This window comes from Cyprinodon variegatus, unplaced genomic scaffold (genome assembly GCF_000732505.1).
Source record: "Cyprinodon variegatus isolate N-32 unplaced genomic scaffold, C_variegatus-1.0 Scaffold43, whole genome shotgun sequence".
Classification (NCBI taxonomy): domain Eukaryota; kingdom Metazoa; phylum Chordata; class Actinopteri; order Cyprinodontiformes; family Cyprinodontidae; genus Cyprinodon; species Cyprinodon variegatus.
In genome coordinates this window covers 266,765-288,213 of record NW_015150496.1, presented here as the reverse complement: position 1 = coordinate 288,213, position 21,449 = coordinate 266,765, and the positions used below count along the sequence as shown (strand labels likewise).

Sequence of the window (21,449 nt, the reverse complement as noted above, 5' to 3'; positions counted from 1 at the left end):
TCAGAATTCTGAGTTTAATCTCAGAATTCTGATTTTTTTTCCCATACTATACTGAAATAAAATAAAAATATATATATTTTTTTTTCCAGTGTCCTGGTATGTTACATCTGCTAGTCAAAAAGAAGAAGAAGGTGCGAAAAGGAGAAAAATGTGCTTGAGGGTATATATTGTATAAACAGTGCATCCACATCTATCTATCCATCTATCTATCATATATATATATATATATATAATTATGATTTCTGATTATTTTGTATGTTTCCATCTATGTGTTGTTGTTGTTAAAGCATTTGCTGTTCCTTCATGCGCATTCCTACGAAAATATTCCACGAATGCGCTCTTTCCGATAGCACCTGAAGGCACCATGAATACTCTGAGTGGGAGGGGACGTTCACGTCCCTCTGTAGAAACTGAAGCGCTCAGCGATTCCCTCACACTTCAACGTTTGATTGTTGAGCGACTCAGCTGACTGACAGCGGAGCAATAACTGTTTAGTTTGGATTATTTCCGAAGCGCGGACATCATCATGCCGTCTCTGCGACACTCCTACACGGTGACCGTCCCGGGTCACCCCTTACTGGATGAACCGGAGCTGCGGCAGAAGCAGCTGTCCCGATCCATGCTGGTGTCTACCTTCATGGGGCTGATCATCAACCCGGCCAAGGTGAGTCCAGCTCCGGCTCATCTTTTCCACAGATCCCCCGCGGAAACTGACTGTGTGGGTAGAAGAGGAGGCTGTTCTTCCTGCACATTCATTTCTTTAAAATGCATTTTTCTGTTCTGGGAATAATATAAACAAAACATTTAATTTTTAACGTTCTTTTTATTTTAAGATATTATTGTTATTATTATTATAAATTTTATTTTTATTTTTTTTTCAGAAAATTTGACAGTCCTACTGCTTAGCAGAGATTGTTATAAGAAATGCTTTTAGATGAACTTTAGGATGTTTGACATAAAAAAAGCATTGATTCTATTTTGCTCATTTAATTAAATGTTTTTTTTAAACAAGATGAAACATCATGTTTTAACATCTGCACAGGACAGTGCATAAATAAAACCAATACCTGCTGCAACCAGGTGTAACATTATGATTGGGATGGGCTCTGTAACTGCTGCAAACTTTACAGGGTTAACTTCTCCAGGAGCTTTAAGTGTAAAAGCTTAACATGGGCCCAGTGGCGCCTCCAGAAATGTTTCATAGGGGGGCCAGATGGGTCCCCTAAAAATCTTGGGGTGGCACACTGAAACCAAAAGCCATAATTTCAGCGTTTGAATCTACTATTGTGGTAAACCTGCCTGTAGAAATCACAAAGACCCAGTGGCGGTTCTAGACCAAATGTACCAGCGGGCCTAGAGGGGGCCAGCATGTTTTCAGGGGGGGCACAGAAAAGCATGAAATTTCAAAAAAGGCAAGGGATTCAAATATATTAAGATAGCTGCATGAAATGAAAATTCTATTAAATTAGGTTTAATTAAAATAGTATATGTTTTTGTATTTGTTTTGAAAATAACATTTAGCAAATGAAAACTAGAATCCTATCTCAATACCAACAAAGCTGTCCCTGTATTGTTTTTAAATAATTAGTCAAATAGAATTTGTAAAGGAAAAAAAAAAAAGAGTGAAATAGATCCAAAGGACCAATCAGCAACCATGTCTGTTCCAGCACATATCATCGTTAGAACCATTTAGAATATTATGTCTTCTGTACAGGGGCCATAACAGGGGCCAGGAGATGATATACAGGGGCACTGGCCCCCGTTGGCCCCTTCTAGAACCACACATGCAAAGACCAACTCATATCTTGGTTTAATGTTTGATTTTTAATGATACGTTGCTTACTGTGCATAATGAGATGAAATGCTAAATTGATGCTACAGCATTTTACAGTGGTGAGTGGGATAGCCAGGGCATTGCACAGGGGGGGCGAGGCCACCCCTGGCCACCCCCTGGTGGTGCCGCTGCATGGGCCAATCTTTTAAAAGCAATGCTGAAGGATATGGATCATGCACCGCAGATAGGGGTCACCTGGCCACACCTGAGATAGCATGCGGCCATTTTAATTTAGCCTTTTGCTAAACTCAAATCTTTTTGCCTGGGTAATCAGTTTTATTCACATAGAGGTCGTTATTTTATGCCTGATTGAAAGTCGTCCAAAAAAAAAAAACTTTGGTGCATCATTTAGTTATAATGTATCATAACCAACCTGAGTTTCAGTACAAAGATAATTGGGTTTTAGCTGCGATTAGAACCGTTTAAACAACCTGAGAATCATCTGAAATATTTTAATTTATTTATATGGGTTTGAATACTTTTATACAGTGGGGAGAGCTTGATTCCTGAGGAGCATTTAATCAAAATATTCAACTAAAATCTGAACCCAAGATTTTCTTAGTAGCAGTTTAAAGGAGAAAATTACAACATGTGAAATTAATTGGAAAAGTGAGTAGCCAGAACTTTTCCTCCTGCAGCGGAGAAGCTCTGTGGCGTCTTCATGCAGGCCTGAGCAAAGAGCAGAGGGGGTGTTAGAAACAACAGCAGACGGCTGCATCATGTGTGGTGTAGTTGTTGCGTAACGGGAAGGAGAATTGCTGATAGGGAACGTGTCCCAGGAGGAACATCTTATCGTGCACGCAGCAGGACATGTTTCTGGCACAAGGATCTGCCCACAGTCAGCACATATTTCTGTGCATGTGGGTTTGAGGTGTCGGACTCAGGTCCACGGCCTCCACGCTGTGGGCCGTTTGCTACTACTGAGGAGCTTTTTTATGTAACCAGAAACTCAGCAGCTGACTGAAAAACCAAGAGATGAAACACAACGGCTGAAAGGTCTGGTAGGGAAAAACCTCCTGTGGATTTCCATTTAGCTCCATTATCAGTTCAGGACTTTACTCATACTAAGGAAAAATGAATTTGGAAGGAAACATCCTTAAATAGTTGGTTTGTTTCTAAAGAGATACAACAGATAAACATTTAATGTGTAAAATAAGTAGTTTCAGCCCTGCTGGCATCAAACTTTTGCTTTATTCTTAGAAATATTTACAAAATAAATCACATTTTTCATCTTCATTCTTTAAGGTTTTGACAAGGCCTTCTTTACCAATATGATTAGTGCAATATTAATTACTTGAAACATCTCCCTGCTCCCTGATTAGAAATAAAAAAAATGCAAAAAAATTTTTAGTTTCAAAATATAGACAGAAAATCGAAATCTGCAAATCGAAAATCGAAGCTGCAGCTGTTTGACATTGTGCTCTGCATAGTTTTCTAAACTACATTTCTGGTTTTCTGTAATAAAACCTTCAAAAACATGGATGGATGGATGGATGGATGGATGGATGGATGGATGGATGGATGGATGGACGAACGGATGAACAAATGGATGGATGGATGGATGGACAGACGGACGGACGGGTGGAATGATGGATAGATAGATGGACGGACGGATCAACAGATGGATGGATGGATGGATGGATGGATGGATGGATGGATGGATGGATGGATGGATGGATGAATGAACAAATGGGTGGATGGACGAACGGATGAACAAATGGGTGGATGGATGGATGGATGGATGGATGGATGGATGGATGGATGGATGGATGGATGGATGGATGATGGACGGACGGATCAACGGATGGATGGATGGATGGATGGATGGATGGATGGATGGATGGATGGATGGATGGATGGACGGATGGATGGATGGATGGATGGATGGATGGATGGATGGATGGATGGATGGATGGATGGACGGATGGATGGATGGATGGATGGATGGATGGATGGATGGATGGATGGACGGACGAACGGATGGATGGACGAACGGATGAACAAATGGATGGACGGATGGATGGATGGATGGATGGATGGACGGACGGATGGACAAACGGATGGATGGACGAACGGATGGATGGATGGATAAATGGATGGATGGATGGATGGATGGATAGATGGACGGATGGATCAGCGGATGGATGGATGGACAAATGGATAGATGGACGAACGGATGGATGGACAAACGGATGAACAAATGGGTGGATGGATGGATGGATGGATGGATGGACGGACGGACGGACGGACGGACAGACGGGTGGATGGATGGATAGATGGATGGACGGACGGATCAACGGATGGATGGATGGGTGGAGGATGGATGGATGGATGAACAAATGGGGGGATGGACAGACGGATGGATGGATGGATGGATGGATGGACAAATGGACAAATGGACAAATGGATGGATGGATGGATGGATGGATGGACGGACGGACGGACGGACGGGTGGATGGATGGATGGATGGATGGATGGATGGATGGATGGATGGATGGATGGACGGATAGATGGACGAACGGATGGATGGACGAACGGATTAACAAATGGGTGGATGGATGGATGGATGGATGAGCGGATAGATGGATGAACAAATAGGTGGATGGACGGACGGATGGACAGACGTATGGATGGATGGATGGATGGATGAACAAATGGGTGGATGGATGGATGGATGGATGGATGAGCGGATAGATGGATGAACAAATGGGTGGATGGACAGGAAGGACTTCCTTTAAAACATTGAGATTTTCTCAGATTCAGAAAAGAAATTTCCTGAAAGAAAAGTCTCCTGATTCCAGAACCCGCTGCTCCGTGTTTATACCCTCATCAAAGGCGAGGCTGCTGGCACCGTCAGCCGAGCCTCTGCGTCACATGTTACATGGCTGCGGGGCGCCGCGCTTTAGCACATAATGTTCTCATGCTCTTTAAAGTCATGCCAACCAGTGCACAGAGTTCACCTGAACGCCTCACTTCCTGTGTTTTTGGACAGGTCTGAACTATCAGAACGCTCCTGCTGTGTGAGCCGAGTCCTGCTGATTTGGACCCACACCATATGTCTGCTTTCAAATACTGCAGAATGTTGATATTATTTCTACCTAGACAGCTTTAAAAGCAGCGTTATATCATTTATAAGGCCACTTAAAGGGCACACAATAAAAATCATGAAAGAAAAGCAACAGATGCAGAGTAAAATGGATGCAATAATAGTAATAATGGGCTGACGTTTCTTCTTTATTACTAGCTTACATCTGAACATGCTTATGACTCAGTTCTCCACGTTTTTCTGTCTCTATGCTAATATTGCACCTGTCAGCAGAGGCGTTAAAGCGTTGCAGAGCATGTTCTTGCTTTATTATGTAACATGACTTAGGCTACATGCCTTCATCTGGCTAATGGCCACAAAAACAGCAATACCATGAAACAATCATGCTTGGATCTGTAGTGTCAATATTTGGTCAATAAGGTCACATTTAAACACAATATGGGTAGTTTATTATGTACATAACAAATATTTCAGAACATTTTCTGGTCATGGGAGTGACTATGGTTTTAGAACTTCTTTTTTTTTTATCTAAATTTGTTATTTTAACTGTCCACAATCTAGAAGTAATGTTTAAACAAATATTTTGCCTAATATTTAATTATTTATTTACAGATTATTCCTTTTTTGGTGTGAAAAATGCATATATTTTCACTTTTGTTTTGCTCTTTTTAGATTTGCCTGATGGTATTTTTTTATTTGCTTTTGACAGTATGGAAATTCAAGTAGAAGCTTCACTTTACTGTTCTCATAAGATTTTTGTTTTCATTTTGAAATTAACAACACAACATTTTGGTTGCAATTCAGATCTCATTCCTATTTATTTTGCTCTAAAGAAACAGAATAAATAGAATCAGATTTTTTTCCCTCATTGTAAACATTAAAAATAGCAGAGAATAGTAATTTGCTGACATCCAAACCAAAAATGGTCATAAAAACTCAAGTGTTGATGGATAAATGAATAAAACACCTTTAAATTCAAGGAGTAATAAAAAATTAGAGCTAAAAGGTGCAATTAAAGTATCAAATGATGTAAAAAGCAGGTTAATTATTGCAGTTCCCATTAAAAGGTGTCCAAATCGAGCAGATTATTTCAAGGGCGAGTAGTAAACTTTAATACCAGTGTCAGGAAAAGTTCACATTGAGACCTTGCTTCATCAAACTAATGGGGTGCATGTTGTGTAATTCATAACCTTTTGACCTCTGCAGCCACGTGTTATAGATGATTAACCTGCTGAAGCAGCTGAGACTGAGAGGAAACATGACAAAAAACAAAAAGTTCACCACCACAACGTCATCTGCAAATAGATTAACTTTTTCCCTTCCCGTGACCTCAGAGCCGCAGGAACAGCTACTCCCACCCAGAACCCATCTCCCCACAGTGCCGCTGTGATTCAGTTTAGAGGTCATCACCTACATGCCACACAGTCCAGCGAGGCCTGTTCACACACGAGGAATTCATTAGTGCTGCTGTCATGTTCTAATTTTAACACAATGCTTTTACTGCCTCCTTTTTTTTTTTTTAACCGTAAAAATCTATAAATTCGAGTAAAATCAGGGGTTAGATTGCAATAAAAAAGTATTTTATCCTAAACAAAGTTCTTATTTTTAGGCATGAATTTTCCTATCACTATATACTTCAGACACAAAATATATATTTTTTAAATTATTGTTTCACTGTGCAGGTAGCACTGCTGCCTTGCACCAAGAAGGTTCCGGGTTCAATTCTACGGAGTTCTCCCTGAGCGTGTGTGGGTTCTCTCCAGGTACTCTGGCTTCCTCCCACTGTCCAAAAACATGACTGTTAGGTTAATGGGCTTCTCTAAATTAATAAATGCTTAGATGTGAGTGTGTGTGTGAATGGTTGTTTGTCTCTGTGTTGCCCTGTGATTGACGGGCGACCTGTCCAGGGTGTGCCCCGCCTCTTGCCCGTAGACAGCTGGAGGGCCTGATCCCTTCTAGATTTGTAAAAACAGGAAATCACTTAAACAGAACCTAGCTGACAACATGAAGCAGGATAAAATATGGCAGGAAGTAACTTGTCTTTAACCTGACTCCACCAGATGGATTTGCTCCGCATATCCATCTGGAAATTTTGGGAAGGGGCGAAAATACTGGTTAGCTGATTGGCCTATGTTGGTGATAGACGGGCCAAATATACCAATCAGATTAAGGAAGCATATGACGTACTAACAGAGCGACGACGATAACACAACCACAAGCCGAAACCAGTCGGGAGAAGAGCAAAAACATCTTTTCCTCTGAGAAAAGCCTCCAGAGCAGTGTTTTGCTCTTCTTTCAGTGAAGAAATACTCTGTAATTCCGATAAAACTTGCTCGATAGCCACGCTAACGCTAGTTTCATCGGCTGAAGCCGCCATGTTCTTTAGACTGAACTGTCGCGCTTCTCGTTGCGTCACACCTCAACCCGCCTCAAAGCCAACGCTGATTGGACGTTCGTTTGGTGAACGGCTCCAAATTTTCTTCAACAAAGAGTCTCCAGACTGATTAGCCAGTGAAACCTTGAAAGCTCGCGAGATCAGGATGGTCTCACGAGGCTAACTTGTCTTGCCCTGAAAAATTGAAAATAGCATTTCAGACTTGAGGGATCAGGCTACTAGAACAACAACCTATCTAGGAGGTCAAAGAACCCATAAGTCATTTTAAATGTCTAAAATTAAACTCCAACCTTTTGAAACTGAACCTTTGATTAGTTTGTAAAAGGCTAAAGAACAGTCATATTTGCATAGTAACCCCAAAGTGAGCTGCTATCCAGAGAGGATCCAAACTAAAGGATTCATATTAGCTTCTGTAGAGTTAATTGGGTGACTCTCTTGATCATCCATGGTGGATTCTCCTTATAGGTCTTTAATCTTTTAGTTCCAGTTGAATTAAAACATCTTCATTATTTTGTTTTTGAACAGAGCAAGAGTCCACAGGGCCTGGTGGGTTTAAAGAACCTGGGCAACACGGTAAGCATCATCAAGATAAACCCACTACTTTCTGTCTGGATCCTTTGTAATCTTTCGCTTTTTCTCATGTCGTTTCCAGTGTTTCATGAACTCCATTATTCAGTGTCTGAGTAACACTTCTGAGCTGAGAGACTACTGCCTGAGGAACATCCACCTCATGGACCTCAACAAGAGGAGCAACACAGCCCTCATGAAAGGTAGGACCACCTCATCTACATATTCTGCAGCTGCTGACGAAGATTCATGATTTCAAAAGCTCTGCATTAAACTTTAGACAGTTTACAGGTCGTCTAAGAATCACATGATGTAAAGATCATGTTTTACAATCCTTCATCTTTATTAAGTCGTTAAATCCAAACTAAATGAAGAAGAAAATGGCTCTTTTTTTTTTTTTACAAGTCTCTGTGCGCGCAACTATTTATATGAAGCTGCATCAGAAAGTGGCAGAAACCCTGTTGCCTTAAATGTGTCATTTTTTTTACAACGTAATCTAAGCTGGTGTCACTTTTTCTGGCACGCTATGGAGCTGACTCAGGTGTCCTCACATGCCCTTGATTTAAGCTGGGAACATTAGATCATCAGACAACGTCAGAGTCGGAGAGGTTCAATTAAAACAACCTGGGTTTTGTTCCTCTATTTGACTTTAAAGGGTAATGTCAGCTTCTCTGCACTGCAAAAACCATCTAGAAATAACTACAAATTTCTTAAATTAAGTGTATTAACCTTTAACTTGAGTAGGTAAATGAGATGATCTGCCACTATAATGAGTATATACAAGCAGATTCTGCAAAAGTAGAACTTTTAGGAACACACAAAACAAAATGCATGAATGAGTCTTGTCGACATGAACCTCTGTGAGGGTTATTCATCGAACAGATCCTGGTATGAAATAATGTGGATCCTGTGGAATTTTCTTTAATAACTAAGGGATGCACAGGGATCTGAGGTGCGGAAGGAAAATCCTTCTTTGTTACTCTCATTAGTTCTCTTTTTGCTTTAAAAAAAGAGGCTAATTGTTGCAGAACCTTGAGGATGATTCCTGCTGTGGTTTCATTTAGTTGTCTTTTCATTCTAGTTGTCATATTGGGTTCAAGGCGTCTAACCCACATGCAGAAAAACAGGGAAAAGTTTAATGATTTATTTACAATATTTACAAAGGAATTGATGCACGGGTTTTGGGTTCTGAGGTCTGGTCACGGGAGGAACACCACTGAGGAGGACAGAGCAGTTAGAATGGATCCAGGAAATTTGCAGTTTACTGATGGTGGGGATAAATACCTGCTCAGAGAGGATTCTGGTCAGCAGGGGGGGGAACCTTGTGAGTCCAGAGGCTAGTCGGCAGGCAGAGGGCAGAGGCAGAGACTGAGACTGAGTGCAGGCAGGAAGATTCCAGGCAGAGATTTCTATCTCCAGAGTTTCAGGTTTCCAGGCAAGTCAGGATCTGTGAGGCAGGGAGAAACAGGGTCAGACAGGTTCACAAAATCAGGGTCTAGATCAGGCAGGCTAGCTCAGGTTTGCTAACCATTACTGGCAAACACTCTGGCAGGGAAGTGTCAGCCTCCTCCTCCTTAAATAGGTCTTCTTAATGAGGAGACAGGAAACAGGTGTGTAGGAGCAGCTCATGCCCTCAGGAAGGAAGATCTCCGGCGCCGTCTGGTGGAGAAAGTGGACAAGCCTCCAGATCCCAACACTAGTGGTCTTAACCATTCTCTCTTTTTCCCGGCTGTAGAGTTTGCAAAGCTGACTCAGAATCTCTGGATGTCTGCAAACAATGAGGCCATCAGTCCCTCTGAATTCAGAAATCAGATCCAGAAATTTGCCCCCAAATTTGTTGGCTCCAAGTGAGTTCCATTCTTTTTTGATTGAAAGCCTTTCCTTTTTGCAGAAGAAAGTTCTGAGTTCGAATAAAAAAATTCTCTGTCTGCAGCCAGCAAGACGCCCAGGAGTTCCTGCGATTCCTATTGGACGGTCTCCACAGTGAGGTGAACAGGGTGACGATAGGGCGAAAGGCGTCCATGGAGGACATTGATCACCTCGCGTAAGTCAGCTTGTTATGGCAGTTGATCTTCTAGATCCTATGGAGCAGCAGAATTGTGTGATTGATTGGACTTTGATTTGCAGTGATGACGATAAAGCCAGAAGGATGTGGAACATGTACCTGGAGAGAGAGGACAGTAAAGTTGTGGGTAAGAGTCTCACACCACACAATAGCAACATAACTGCCTTAGAGGAAATAGAAAAGCTAATTTACAATCCATTCATGCCTGCTTTCAGACCTGTTTGCTGGGCAGCTAAAAAGCTCTCTGACCTGCACAGTCTGTGGCTTCCGGTCCACCGTGTTTGAGCCGTTCTGGGATCTGTCCGTACCTATCGCACAGGTGAGAACAAACACAAAAAGCCTGATTCTGTTTCACGCAAATAAATCCAAATTACACTTTAGAAAAGCTTCTGTTAGTAAAAACCAAAGAGAAAACTTATGATGGCGACTTTCCTTACCGCTTCAGTGCAAAAAACATCTAGAAATAAGTAAAAAAAAAAATTTAAATTGAGTGTATTTATCCTTAATTTTAGCAGATAAATAAGATACTTTGCCAATGGAATGAGTATTTTTACTCCTTGAATAAGATAATTAGATAATATGCACTTGAAATAAGACAAAGCAATTGTTTGTTTTTCTTATTTTAAATGTAAATTGTCCTGTTCCATTGGCAAAGTATGTCATTTACCTCCTTAATTCAAGAAAAAATAAACTTAATTTAAGCAAAAATGACTCATTTAGATTTCCATTTTTTGCTGTGTTCAATCCTCCCATTGTACAACGGAGTATTACGGCCAGGTTAGAGATTTTTTTTGTTTTGTTTTTGAGAATAAAGTCGTACCATTACGAGAAAAAAACATTTGTAATATTACGAGAATAAATTTGTGACATTACAAAAATGAAGTCCTCATACAAAAACCTATTTTAGAAAGAAAGCTTGTAGCTCCGACCAGCTCCACTAATCAGCAACCTGAGTCCTCTTTGACTTTCTGCCCAATTTGATGCTGCTGGTGCTAAAAGATTTCAAATCAGAGCCAAAGTTTAACTTCACATAATTCTCCACATTCCTCATTTTATGAAGAAAGTGCTTCTTGTAAGAATTACCATGAAATATAACTTGTTTCTCGTAATTTTAGGACTGAATTCCCTTAATATTACGACTGTATTCTTGTAATTTTACAAATACATTTCCGTAATTTTATGACTTTATTCTCGTAATGTTGCGACTTTATTCTCGAAATAGAAGAAAAAAAATCTCTAGCTTGGCCCTAATACGTCGTACTAGTGTTAGACTCTCATGCTACGTTCACACCAGACGCAGCAGGAGCGGCAGAAGCAGCGAGTTTACATACAAAGTCAATGGTTGACGCGCGTCAAGGCGCAACAAAAGGTCCCGCAGCGCGTTTTGAGCAGCAGGCGCGCCGCAGACGCACTGCTGCTCGAGATGGAAAAATTTAACTTTTGCTGCTCGACGCGCCGCGTCAACCAATCAGAGAAGCTGATCTGGGAGCTGGCAGGGAGACAGACACATCGCTGATGACACAGAGCGCTGTGATCACTCCTCTGAAACAGTTTATTGACGCCTAAATTAACTTAAAATGCAGAAATCTGCCGGCAGAATATGTTCGCTTTATTATTCTGCTGCCTGCAGATCGGATTATTTAGATGAAAAACACCTACCAGCCGCCGCGGTGAACCGTGAGGAGGCGACCCGGCCAGAGGCTGCTGTTGAATGGGATTCCTACTGACAGTGCACCGCTGGTATGTGGGGGTCTGAGCGGCTCCGACAGAAATAATATTAGAAGGCAGGATGTTAATCTGGATGAACTGACTGCAGTGATTAAGTTTTCAGGTGGATTTTCTCACTTAAAAACATATTAAAACTACTTAATCACAGCAAATATAGCTGCAAGGCAAAGAAAGGATAGAGTAGCTCCGCCCAACGCGTGTCAGACACACTTTTTCACCGCGCAGCCAGAGCAGCAAAGCTGCTTCAGCCGCGCGTCAGAACTAACTGGTACAAGCAGCAAAAATGAAGCAGCTGACGCGATTTTGCTGCTCCTGCTGCGTCCGGTGTGAACGTAGCATCAGAGGGCAAAAAAAGAATTAGGTCTGTTTGAAAATAACTTGACCCCTTGATTTAAAGATTGTCCCAATCGTACAGCAGCAGCCAGCCGAATGGCAGCCAACTTCCAGCCACTGGAGTGACCCCCTCCTTCTCCTGGGCGTGCATATTGTTTTACTCTGACTCCCCCCTTTCATTGAATTCATGGGTCTGACCAGGAGATGATGCTTCTCTTTAGATCTTAATGTCCACAAATCATGACAGAAAGAATATTTTAGTACAAAGATTAATGTTTAAAGATGAATTGTAGGGGACCAGCCAAGGGCCCATCAAGGAAAGCAGGGACATTTTGACTGGCTACTACTATATAAACTACTACTATATAAACCCAAGATTGTATAAATCTGTTTTCTGAGTGGATGTTTTTCTGTTTATTGCAGAAGAGCTCTGGGGAAGTGACACTAAAAGAATGCTTGAGACTTTTCACAAGAGAAGATGTGCTTGACGGAGAAGAACGACCGGTAATAGACCTCACATTCATCTATTTAGATATTTCATGCATTGATAAGTCTGCCGAGAGATTCTCACCGCCTCCACTGTGTTTGTTTCCTTCTCAGACGTGCAACAAGTGCAAAGCCAGAAGAAAATGTACAAAGAGGTTCAGCATCCAGCAGTTCCCACAGATTCTAGTGCTTCGTATCCTTTTTTTCACTTATGTAGCTTTAAGACACATTAAACTTATGTTAATTAAGCCTACTTGTAATCTACAGTTAGTTATGCATCAGTGCTAGGTAAATACGACAAGGTAATAGAGCCTCCTTACAGTGGGCATCTGCTTATTGTGCACCTAAACCTGTATGTGCATGTAAACAAGAGGTGTGATTTAAAAAAAAAAATCCTTATAAACATAAAATGTACAAGACATACATCCAGTGTGAGATTTAAATAAAAGAGATGATTGTTTCGTTAATGAATCCAAACTATTATGATGTTCTGGTAGCTGCGGCTTTATAGAAAAAAGTGACATGGGATTCTTCAATGCCTTTTGCACCATGTTTTCCTTTCTCCCACACTGTTTACATTCAATCATTGCTGCACTTTAGCAAATGGAAATGTTCATTTCACTCCTAAAATGCTTCTTGTTCAATTTCTGACGATAAAAGGTGTCTAAGTATATAAAATAACACTTAGATGCCTTAGACGGAGATATCCTTATTTCCTTCATCTCAGTTAGATTCAGGAATTTCAGCTCTACCAAATCGTCTTAATAACATTTATTTTCTATATGTTAAAGTTCCAAAAGTCAAGCCAGATCATTGCGTTTTCAGAAAAACTGCCTTATAAATATTGGCCAAATAACTTGGTGATTGCAGGCTGCAGAACATGCATTGTATATTTGTCCTTTTGAGGCAGTTTTTGCACCTTGACTCTGCCTTTCAGACCTGAAGCGTTTCTCAGACACAAAGGTCAGAGCGAGCAAACTTTCCACCTACGTCGACTTTCCTCTCAAAGATCTGGACCTACGGGAGTTTTCAGCGCCTGGCGGCGGTGAGTATTTGCTAAAACAGGGATGATTAGGGTTTAAATTACGCGATGGATCATTGGCTGAGCGTTGCGTCGTCTCTTCCTGCAGAGCGTCCTGTATACAACCTGTATGCCGTTTCCAACCACATCGGGAGCACCCTGGGAGGCCATTACACAGCCTACTGCAGGAACCCTGTACTGGGAGAGTGGTACAGCTACAATGACTCCAGGTATCAGATCTCACGTCATCGAGTTACTTTCATGTATCACCTTATCAGATGAGCAGAAAGGATGTCATGAAGCCCGGGCCTTATGTTGGATGAGAATGACTTCATTGTTGCTGTAAAACTCTAAAGCAGCTTAAATTTTACGACCAAATTAGGCTCATGCTTGTGTTTATAACCCTGTGGGTTTGTCTGCGTGTTTTTACAAGGTCTAACATGCTCAGGTTAACGCTTGTTCTCCATGTTCTCTGCAGGGTGAGCCCCATGTCCTCCAGCCAGGTGCGCAGCAGCAACGCTTATGTTCTTTTCTACGAGCTGTCCAGCTCCTCGCACGGGAAATACCAGACGTGTCGGCTGTAGACGGTGAAACAGAGAAATGGACTGCATTCGACTGAGCCTTAAAACATGGACGCTTCTTGCAGAGAGAGAAATAGCTCCATCTAGTGGAGCTATATATCTAAAGAAGGAGCAAAAAGTCGATATGTTGAAATGACGAGCTGGATGAACAGCAGAAAATCATAAACCCAGCTTCCGGAAAAGCTTCTCCAAAAGGGTCAAACTGAAGAAAAAGATGTTTTTACAGACATTTTTGTAACCCCTCCTTCTCTCTTTCTCTTTCATTATTTATGAATCATCTTTAACTACATAGTTGAAAAGATCTAATTTATTATATTTAATTAATTATACTGTTTTCATTTAATATATTTGACACAAGTGAAGGTAAAAGGATGTTTTTAAGTGATAACGATAATATTTTTGTACAGTATTTATGGACAGCAGAATAAATGTAATGTGACTTAGACTCTCAGCTGTGGAAGACAACTGGTATGATGTTCCTGACTTTACATCCAGAGTCTGTAAATGATTAAAACATGTCACTAACTAACGCGCTGTCATGTGTTTGTTGAATTTAACCATTGTTTGTTCATCGTAGACATTTATAGCTCATTGAAGAGCCACATCCACAATTCATTATGAAGCAAGCCAGGATTAAAATAGAATAACCTTTGGGAATTACTGGGTAAAATGTTAATTTCCCATCAATATTTATTCTCAACAATTTATCCATTTTCAATAAATTGTTTTCTGGAATATCTGGGTTTTATCCTGAAACATTATTTATAGTCAGATTTGACTAAATCGGAGTAAACAATAATGTCTGCTGTGTTTTACAAAAACAAGTTGCTAATAAAAAGAAATTTATTTTATGTGTATAGCTTAGCACTAGCTCACAGTAGATATATTCTAAATTACATTATAAGATACCCAGTTACACATGTGTTGTCTTTATGTCAAAGTGGATACTTTTTTATGCTACGAAGTAAGTGTGTCTTAACTTGGGGACTTTGTAAAAAACTTCTCCCCAAGAGGTTTCTCACTCTGAAATATTTTGGTGTCTTATCAAGCGCAGGGAAACATAAACAAGCCAGAAAAGGTCATCCAGCAGGACGTTTACATACCAAATAAGCGCCACACCTGTTCTCTGCCCTCCCCTTGTACCTATTCTCTGTCTCACTCAGTAGATTAGCAAAAGATGACTAAACTAATTTATACTGTTAACTGAAATGGAATAAACAATATTTTTAAATACAGTAGTTTTAACTCTTTCAACCTTCGTCTTGGCTCTGATGGCTGGGTTTGGCTCTTTTCTCCCATCTTCTTAGCTCCGCCCAGCGTTCATTTTCACTCATCAGATTCACCTGTTCCTGCTTTGTATTTAATCCACCTGTTTCCAGCCATTGGTGCCAAATTATTTGATCTTTGAGTTTCTGATTACCTGATCCTGACTAGTCTCTGCCCCTGGAGTTTTGGTCGCCCCTGTTCAAATAATAATAATTGAACTTTATTGATCTCACATTGTAGAAATTAACATCTGCATTCAACCCATCCCCTTGGGGACCAGTGGGTTGCAATTGTAGGGTGCCCAGGGAGCAGTGTGTGGTTATGGGTTGTGCTCAGAGACCCAGAGTGGCATTCAGTGGGAGTGGGGCTCAAACTAAGAACCTCAGGATTCCAACCTCTAAGACAAGGGTGCGCAATTCCAGTTCCTGGGGGCCGGTATCCTTCAACTTTTAGATGTGCCTTTGGCTCAACACACCTGAATCAAGTAATTAGTTGATTGAGAGGACTTGTGAGAAACTGACTGCATACTGACTCAGCCATTTGCTTCAGGTGTGTTTGATAAAGGATGTAAAACCTTCAGGATACCAGCCCTCAGGAACTGGAATTGCCCACCCCTGCTCTACTAGCTAACTACTAGGCCGCCACTCCATGTTCTGCTCTGTTCGGCACCTCTTTGGACTTCTGATCTTCTGGCCTGGAAACCTGTTCCTGCTTCAACCCTGCCTTCAGATTTTCCCTCCGGATTCTACTGCTCCTCTGCGTGCTGCTGCTTCTGCTCGTCGCTGCTCTGCTTCTCTCCTGGAACTCCGGAAGCCGCTTGCACCACAAGCTTCATAGAGACAATCCCTACGGATGTCACTCTGTCTTCTGGGCTCAGACTAAACTTTACCAGGTTAGTGACTCACACGCTCATTAGTGTTTCCCGTCTGCTTGAATTCTGGTTCCTCTATTCTGAGGTTCTGACAAAAAACGGTCAACATAAAATCTAAATAAGGTTTTCTAACTGAAAGATATACTGATATGCTTTATTCCAAGTGGGGTCGAAAGGGGTGTTATCACCAGCTGTCTAAGGGCAGGAGGCGGGGTCCACCCTGGACAGGTTGCCAGTCCATCGCAGGGCAACATAGAGACAGATAACCATTCATGCACACACTCACACCTAAGGAGAATTTAAAGAAGCCAACTAACCTAACAGTCATGTTCACTGCAAAAAATGGAAATCTGTATGAGTTATTTTTGTTTAAATTGAGTGAATTTTGTCTTGAATTGAGGAGATAAGTGAGACACCTTGCCAATGGAACAAGACAATTTACATTTAAAATAAGAAAAAAACAATTGCTTTGTCTTATTTTAAGTGAATATTATCGAATTGTCTTATTTTAAGTGAATATTATCTAATTGTCTTATTTTAGGAGTAGAAATACTCATTCCATTGGCAAATCGTCTTATTTACCTACTAAAGTTAAGGGTAAATGCACTTATTTTAAGAAATTTTGTACTTATTTCTAGATGGTTTTTGTTTTTGGACTGTGGGAGGAAGCCAAAGTACCCGGAGAGAACCCACACATGCTCAGGGAGAACATGCCAACTCCATGCAGAAATACCCCGGGCAGGAATTGTACACACAACCCTCTTACTGCAAGGCAGCAGTGCTACCCACTGAGCAGCTTGCTTACCTCTCCTCACCTTGTATCAGTCATTAATCGTAAATTTTTTCTGACAATGGACCACTATCATGTTTGTAACATTATCACACATTATCACTTAAACAGAAACATTATTATGTTTCTGTTTAAGGGATTTCCTGTTTTTACAAATCTAGAAGTGATCAGGCCTTATTATTAAAGTAGATAGGATAGTTTGGATAAAAAGTGTAATAATCCATCCATTTCCTGTCACGCTTAATCCCAGTTGGGGTCGCAAGGGGTGCTGGTGCCTATCTCCAGCTGTCTACGGGCAAAAGGCAGGGTACACCCTGGACAGACCGCCAGTCCATCGCAGGGCAACACAGAGACAAACAACCATTCACGCACACACTCACAATTTAGAAAAGCCAATTAACCTAACACTAAACTGTGGGAGGAAGCTTGAGTACCCAAAGAGAACACACACATGCTCAGGGAGAACATGCAATCTCCATGCAGAAATACCCCCAGGCAAGGAACACACAACCCTCTTGCTGCAAGGCAGCAGTGCTACCCACTGCACCGCTGAGCAGCTTGCTTACCTCTCCTCACCTTGTATCTGTCATTAATTATACACTTTCTCTGGCAATGGACCACTATTAGGTTTGTAAATTGTGTTTTTTTGACTTTGTAAGTCAAAGTGGATAGCCTTATCCACACTAACATTAACCTTACTGCGAAATTCTTTATATCACTGACCACTAGATTGTATCACGTTTATACAATATAATGAGCAAAAAAATGTTTCTCAAGTGACGGCAATATGCTTCCGTAAGATTGAGCTATTTAACTGGCACTTCCTAACTATGGGTTGGAGGGCCTGATATGTAAGCAGACTTTGTCTGCCCCCTGTTGGCTCAAGGGAATTATACAGATATTCAAATAGCAGAATTTCAATCTGTTAAGGTGCAAATACTTTTGCCTTTTATTCTCAGGACTTTGCCTCCTTCTTTAAATATGTAGATTCTTACTGGACTTTATTTTTAAGATTTATTAAGGTAGCCAGTATTCAATTAACTAATTTTCATTAAAACCTAAAAATACTTTTCACTGTCAAATAAGAGGCAGATGTGAGGCACAAATAACCAACCCTAATGGAGAAGTTATTTCCTTTTAAGTCAGGGTCAAATGTGATTAAATGAAATTAGCTGTTCAGGATCTTTGATATGATCCGACTTGGATCTTTTAAAATAGGAAGTTTGAAACACCTGACCTCCTAAATTCTCAGCAAATGGATGTTTTAGCCTTTTATCCTTGACTACAGCTGCTTTGGTGCGTTCTTCTCTTGTGATCTTTGTCTTTGCCAATGTCTTCCCACTCTCACTGGATGAGAAGTAGTGCAGGTGCACAACACCAATACCCACTCTAGTCTTTCATGTAAATGTAAGGACATTCTTTTTGGCAGATTAAAATCTTGGTTTATCTTGCATTTGGGTCCTTACAGAGCAAAACACATCCCAGCCCTATCTTATTACATTTATATGGTAAGTAAAATATTAATTGAATTCCCGTCCCCCCTGCAACGGATTGGCGGATCACTAGGGGGTAGTAGTACCCCTGGTTTGGAATCACGACCTATTGCACAGTTAGCTAGTACAGGATGCTCAAAAAGCAGCAATTTAGACTCACTAAAATCTCCCTGCTGCAACCATGTCTCTGTTTATCCTGTTTATGTAAAAGCTAACATAAGCTGTTCTGCCAGAACATGCTCACAATCTAGCATTTGCAATGAGGCAACAGGAAATGGCCAGAGTTGGTCATTTAAAACCTGCTGGTTTTTACTGTGGAGGTTTATGGTCTATTTTTGGTTAATTGGTAGATAACTAAGGTGACCGTGTTCAGCAATTTATAGCAGTTGTCTTGTAGAAAAGGGTTCTTTAGTTTCCACCAGAGAAGCTGCTATGTCTGAATCCATGATTTTTTGGGAATGTTCAAATAGACGTCCATCCATCCTGTTTATTTTGTAAAATTCATCCTATTTTTAATTGCTTTTCTTGTTCTTGTACCTTATTGATTATAAAACTGGCCCCAAACTACACTGTGCTACCATTACAGAGATATGAGGTAATCAGGGGAGTTTAGATAGCCAAGATATTTTTATTCCTCTACAATAAATTATGATTATGCCGTTCAAAGTATCTTGATAAAAAAAAAAAAACACACACACACATTGAAAAATAACATTTGACAGTAACTATATCATTTTATTTTCTTTGATTTTACATTCAAAAACCATCAAGGTACCGTTTTTCTGTCTCTTTTTCCTTTGGCAAAGGAGGTTAATGTTTATATGCATCTCAACTTTTTGAGATGCCCACTGGTTGGAGTGTAGGTTAACTTGTAAAAAGAAATGTCCACATTTCACCCTTTGGTTGGTGTTAATCTCATACTTTGTTGGTGTACTTCAGTAGACCGTAGACACCACCACCTGTGACACAGTTAAAATATCCACTTTAGCAACAAATCAGACAACAAAGTCCACATTTTAACCCCCTTAACGGCCATTGTTGCAAATATGCAACCGACCCTTTGTATTGCATTCAAAGGCAAGATAACATCAACATTCCCTCAATGCCAGTTATTACACATTAGGTGTGAACCCAGGAACATTTGACACACTTTTTTCCTTACAACTTGTCCCTGATGGTGTATGTTGTATTTTAAACTAGAAATGTTTTCACAATTTTCTTATATGCCTACATTTCTATTTATTATGAAAATAAATAGAGAGGTAAAAAAAAAAAATCAATTTGGCAGCTACATAAAGGCTAAAAACTGATTTTCATAAATATATATATTTTAGTGTTGGGCCATTACCGGCCTTAATGGCTGCATCAACGCCAGACTCTTATCGGGGAAAAATATATATATATCACAGTTAATCTATTCTCCCAGTTGGGTTGGGAGCTGGGTCTATACTAATGATGACCTTCACCTTGATATTTTAGCGCCGTGTATATCTGGGGGTGCGAACAAATCGATATTTCAACCTTTGTGGGAGCATTTTGAATTGAAAAAGCTTCCTGGATGGGAAGCAAAACGTCTTCAAACTTGGAAATTTGAAATAGATTGTTTTTTTTTTTATCTTATTTTTTAAATAAATGTGTAGGCCTGCTGTGAAATTACCACTTTGAATGTGATGTGCTGTTGGAGCCTCTTAAGAATTAGATTAATTTCTTTTTTGCTAAATTACAAATGTAACAGATCTAAGGTTATGTTGTTTGTTTCCTATTTGATAAATATATTTTTATCTTATTTGAGCCTCTTCCCCGTTCAGTCCGCCTCCTGCTGTGATTAACAAGCAGAAGCTGCTGCTGTGGTTGATCTGATTGTCTGGTGATGGAGTGAGGAGTGAAGTCGTTTTTCTACCACTAATTAAGGTTTTCACACAAGTAATTTCACACAAAATAAGCCACCATTACAAACCTGGTCTGTAGTTTTACGGTGAACTCGGAGATTATTTCTGTTCTTTTTATAAGTTAAAAAAACCCTCTGAAACCAGAAAACTCTGAGTACTTTTTATTTTTGAGTGACTCGAAAAGCTCCTCTTAAAACTATTCTGGCATTTATTTCATTTTTGGGGACCTATTAATTTGCAAGAGTAGCCGTAAACAGTAGAAAAAGTAGTAAAATCAGGTGATTGGGTTTATGAATGAAAACGCCTCTTTGCTGCAGAGAAACAAATGATCACAACAGAAAGCAAAGTTGTTGATTTTGGAAAAGGATTTTGGCAAAGAAGGATGTTTGTTGATGAACTTTTTGAAAGTGAAGGGATCTGTGTGATCATTGATGATGTCTGACCCTGAAACTCCACCTGCATCTGAGAACATGTTAAACATGGATTCAGCTATAAAGACGCCAGATTTTCTTCATGGAAAATGTATTGAAAATGTTATTATTTAGGTAGCGTACACATACCATGTGGCAGAATTCAAACAACCGATTTAAATCTAGATTAATCTAGATTAATTCCAAGATTACGGTAAGATTAATCTAGTTTTAAAAAATGTATCTACCCCCACCACTAATATATAACATATATATATATATTTTTTATATATATGGTTGGATGCTTTAATATCATATTACAGAGCCACCCTCAAATTGCAAATAGATTTTGTGGTTATAGATAACAAGTGACAGCGAGGATGGTAAGACTATGTTGTCATACTCACCCACTAGGCCCAGCCCAGCAATCGTGCCAATGGTGATGCCTGCTATGGCTCCTCCTGACAGTCCTTCTGGTGAAGTTTGTTGGGTCGATTTCTCAGTAGTTCTTGTAGTAGTTGGATCAATTGTTGCTGTTGTGGGTGAATCAGTTGAGATTGTAGAGGAGGAAATATTTGCTGCTGGTGTGTATGAGGCATTTGTGGTTGTAGGCGGTGTAGCAGTTGCGGTTGTAGGGGGTTTTGCAGTCGCGGTTGTAGGAGGTTTTGCAGTC

At 40.3% G+C, this 21,449-nt stretch overlaps 1 protein-coding gene across 1 annotated transcript; it reads left to right on the top strand.

Annotated features, from left to right (window-relative positions):
• Positions 1-450: 450 nt before the first annotated feature.
• usp2 (ubiquitin specific peptidase 2) lies at positions 451-14,569 on the top strand. Its single transcript, XM_015370190.1, has 12 exons — positions 451-664; positions 7,802-7,849; positions 7,929-8,046; positions 9,579-9,690; positions 9,777-9,887; positions 9,971-10,035; positions 10,124-10,227; positions 12,393-12,473; positions 12,570-12,648; positions 13,393-13,500; positions 13,586-13,706; positions 13,955-14,569. Exons 1-12 carry the CDS (start codon positions 527-529, stop codon positions 14,058-14,060), a joined length of 1,191 nt encoding a protein of 396 aa, XP_015225676.1. The 5' UTR covers positions 451-526; the 3' UTR covers positions 14,061-14,569.
• The last annotated feature ends 6,880 nt before the right edge of the window (positions 14,570-21,449 follow it).

Coding starts and splice junctions, on each gene's coding strand:
- usp2 (XM_015370190.1), top strand. CDS start 527: ATGCCGTCTCTGCGACACTCCTACACGGTGACCGTCCCGGGTCACCCC. Junction 665..7,801: donor TGATCATCAACCCGGCCAAG/GTGAGTCCAGCT, acceptor GTTTTTGAACAG/AGCAAGAGTCCACAGGGCCT. Junction 7,850..7,928: donor TAAAGAACCTGGGCAACACG/GTAAGCATCATC, acceptor TGTCGTTTCCAG/TGTTTCATGAACTCCATTAT.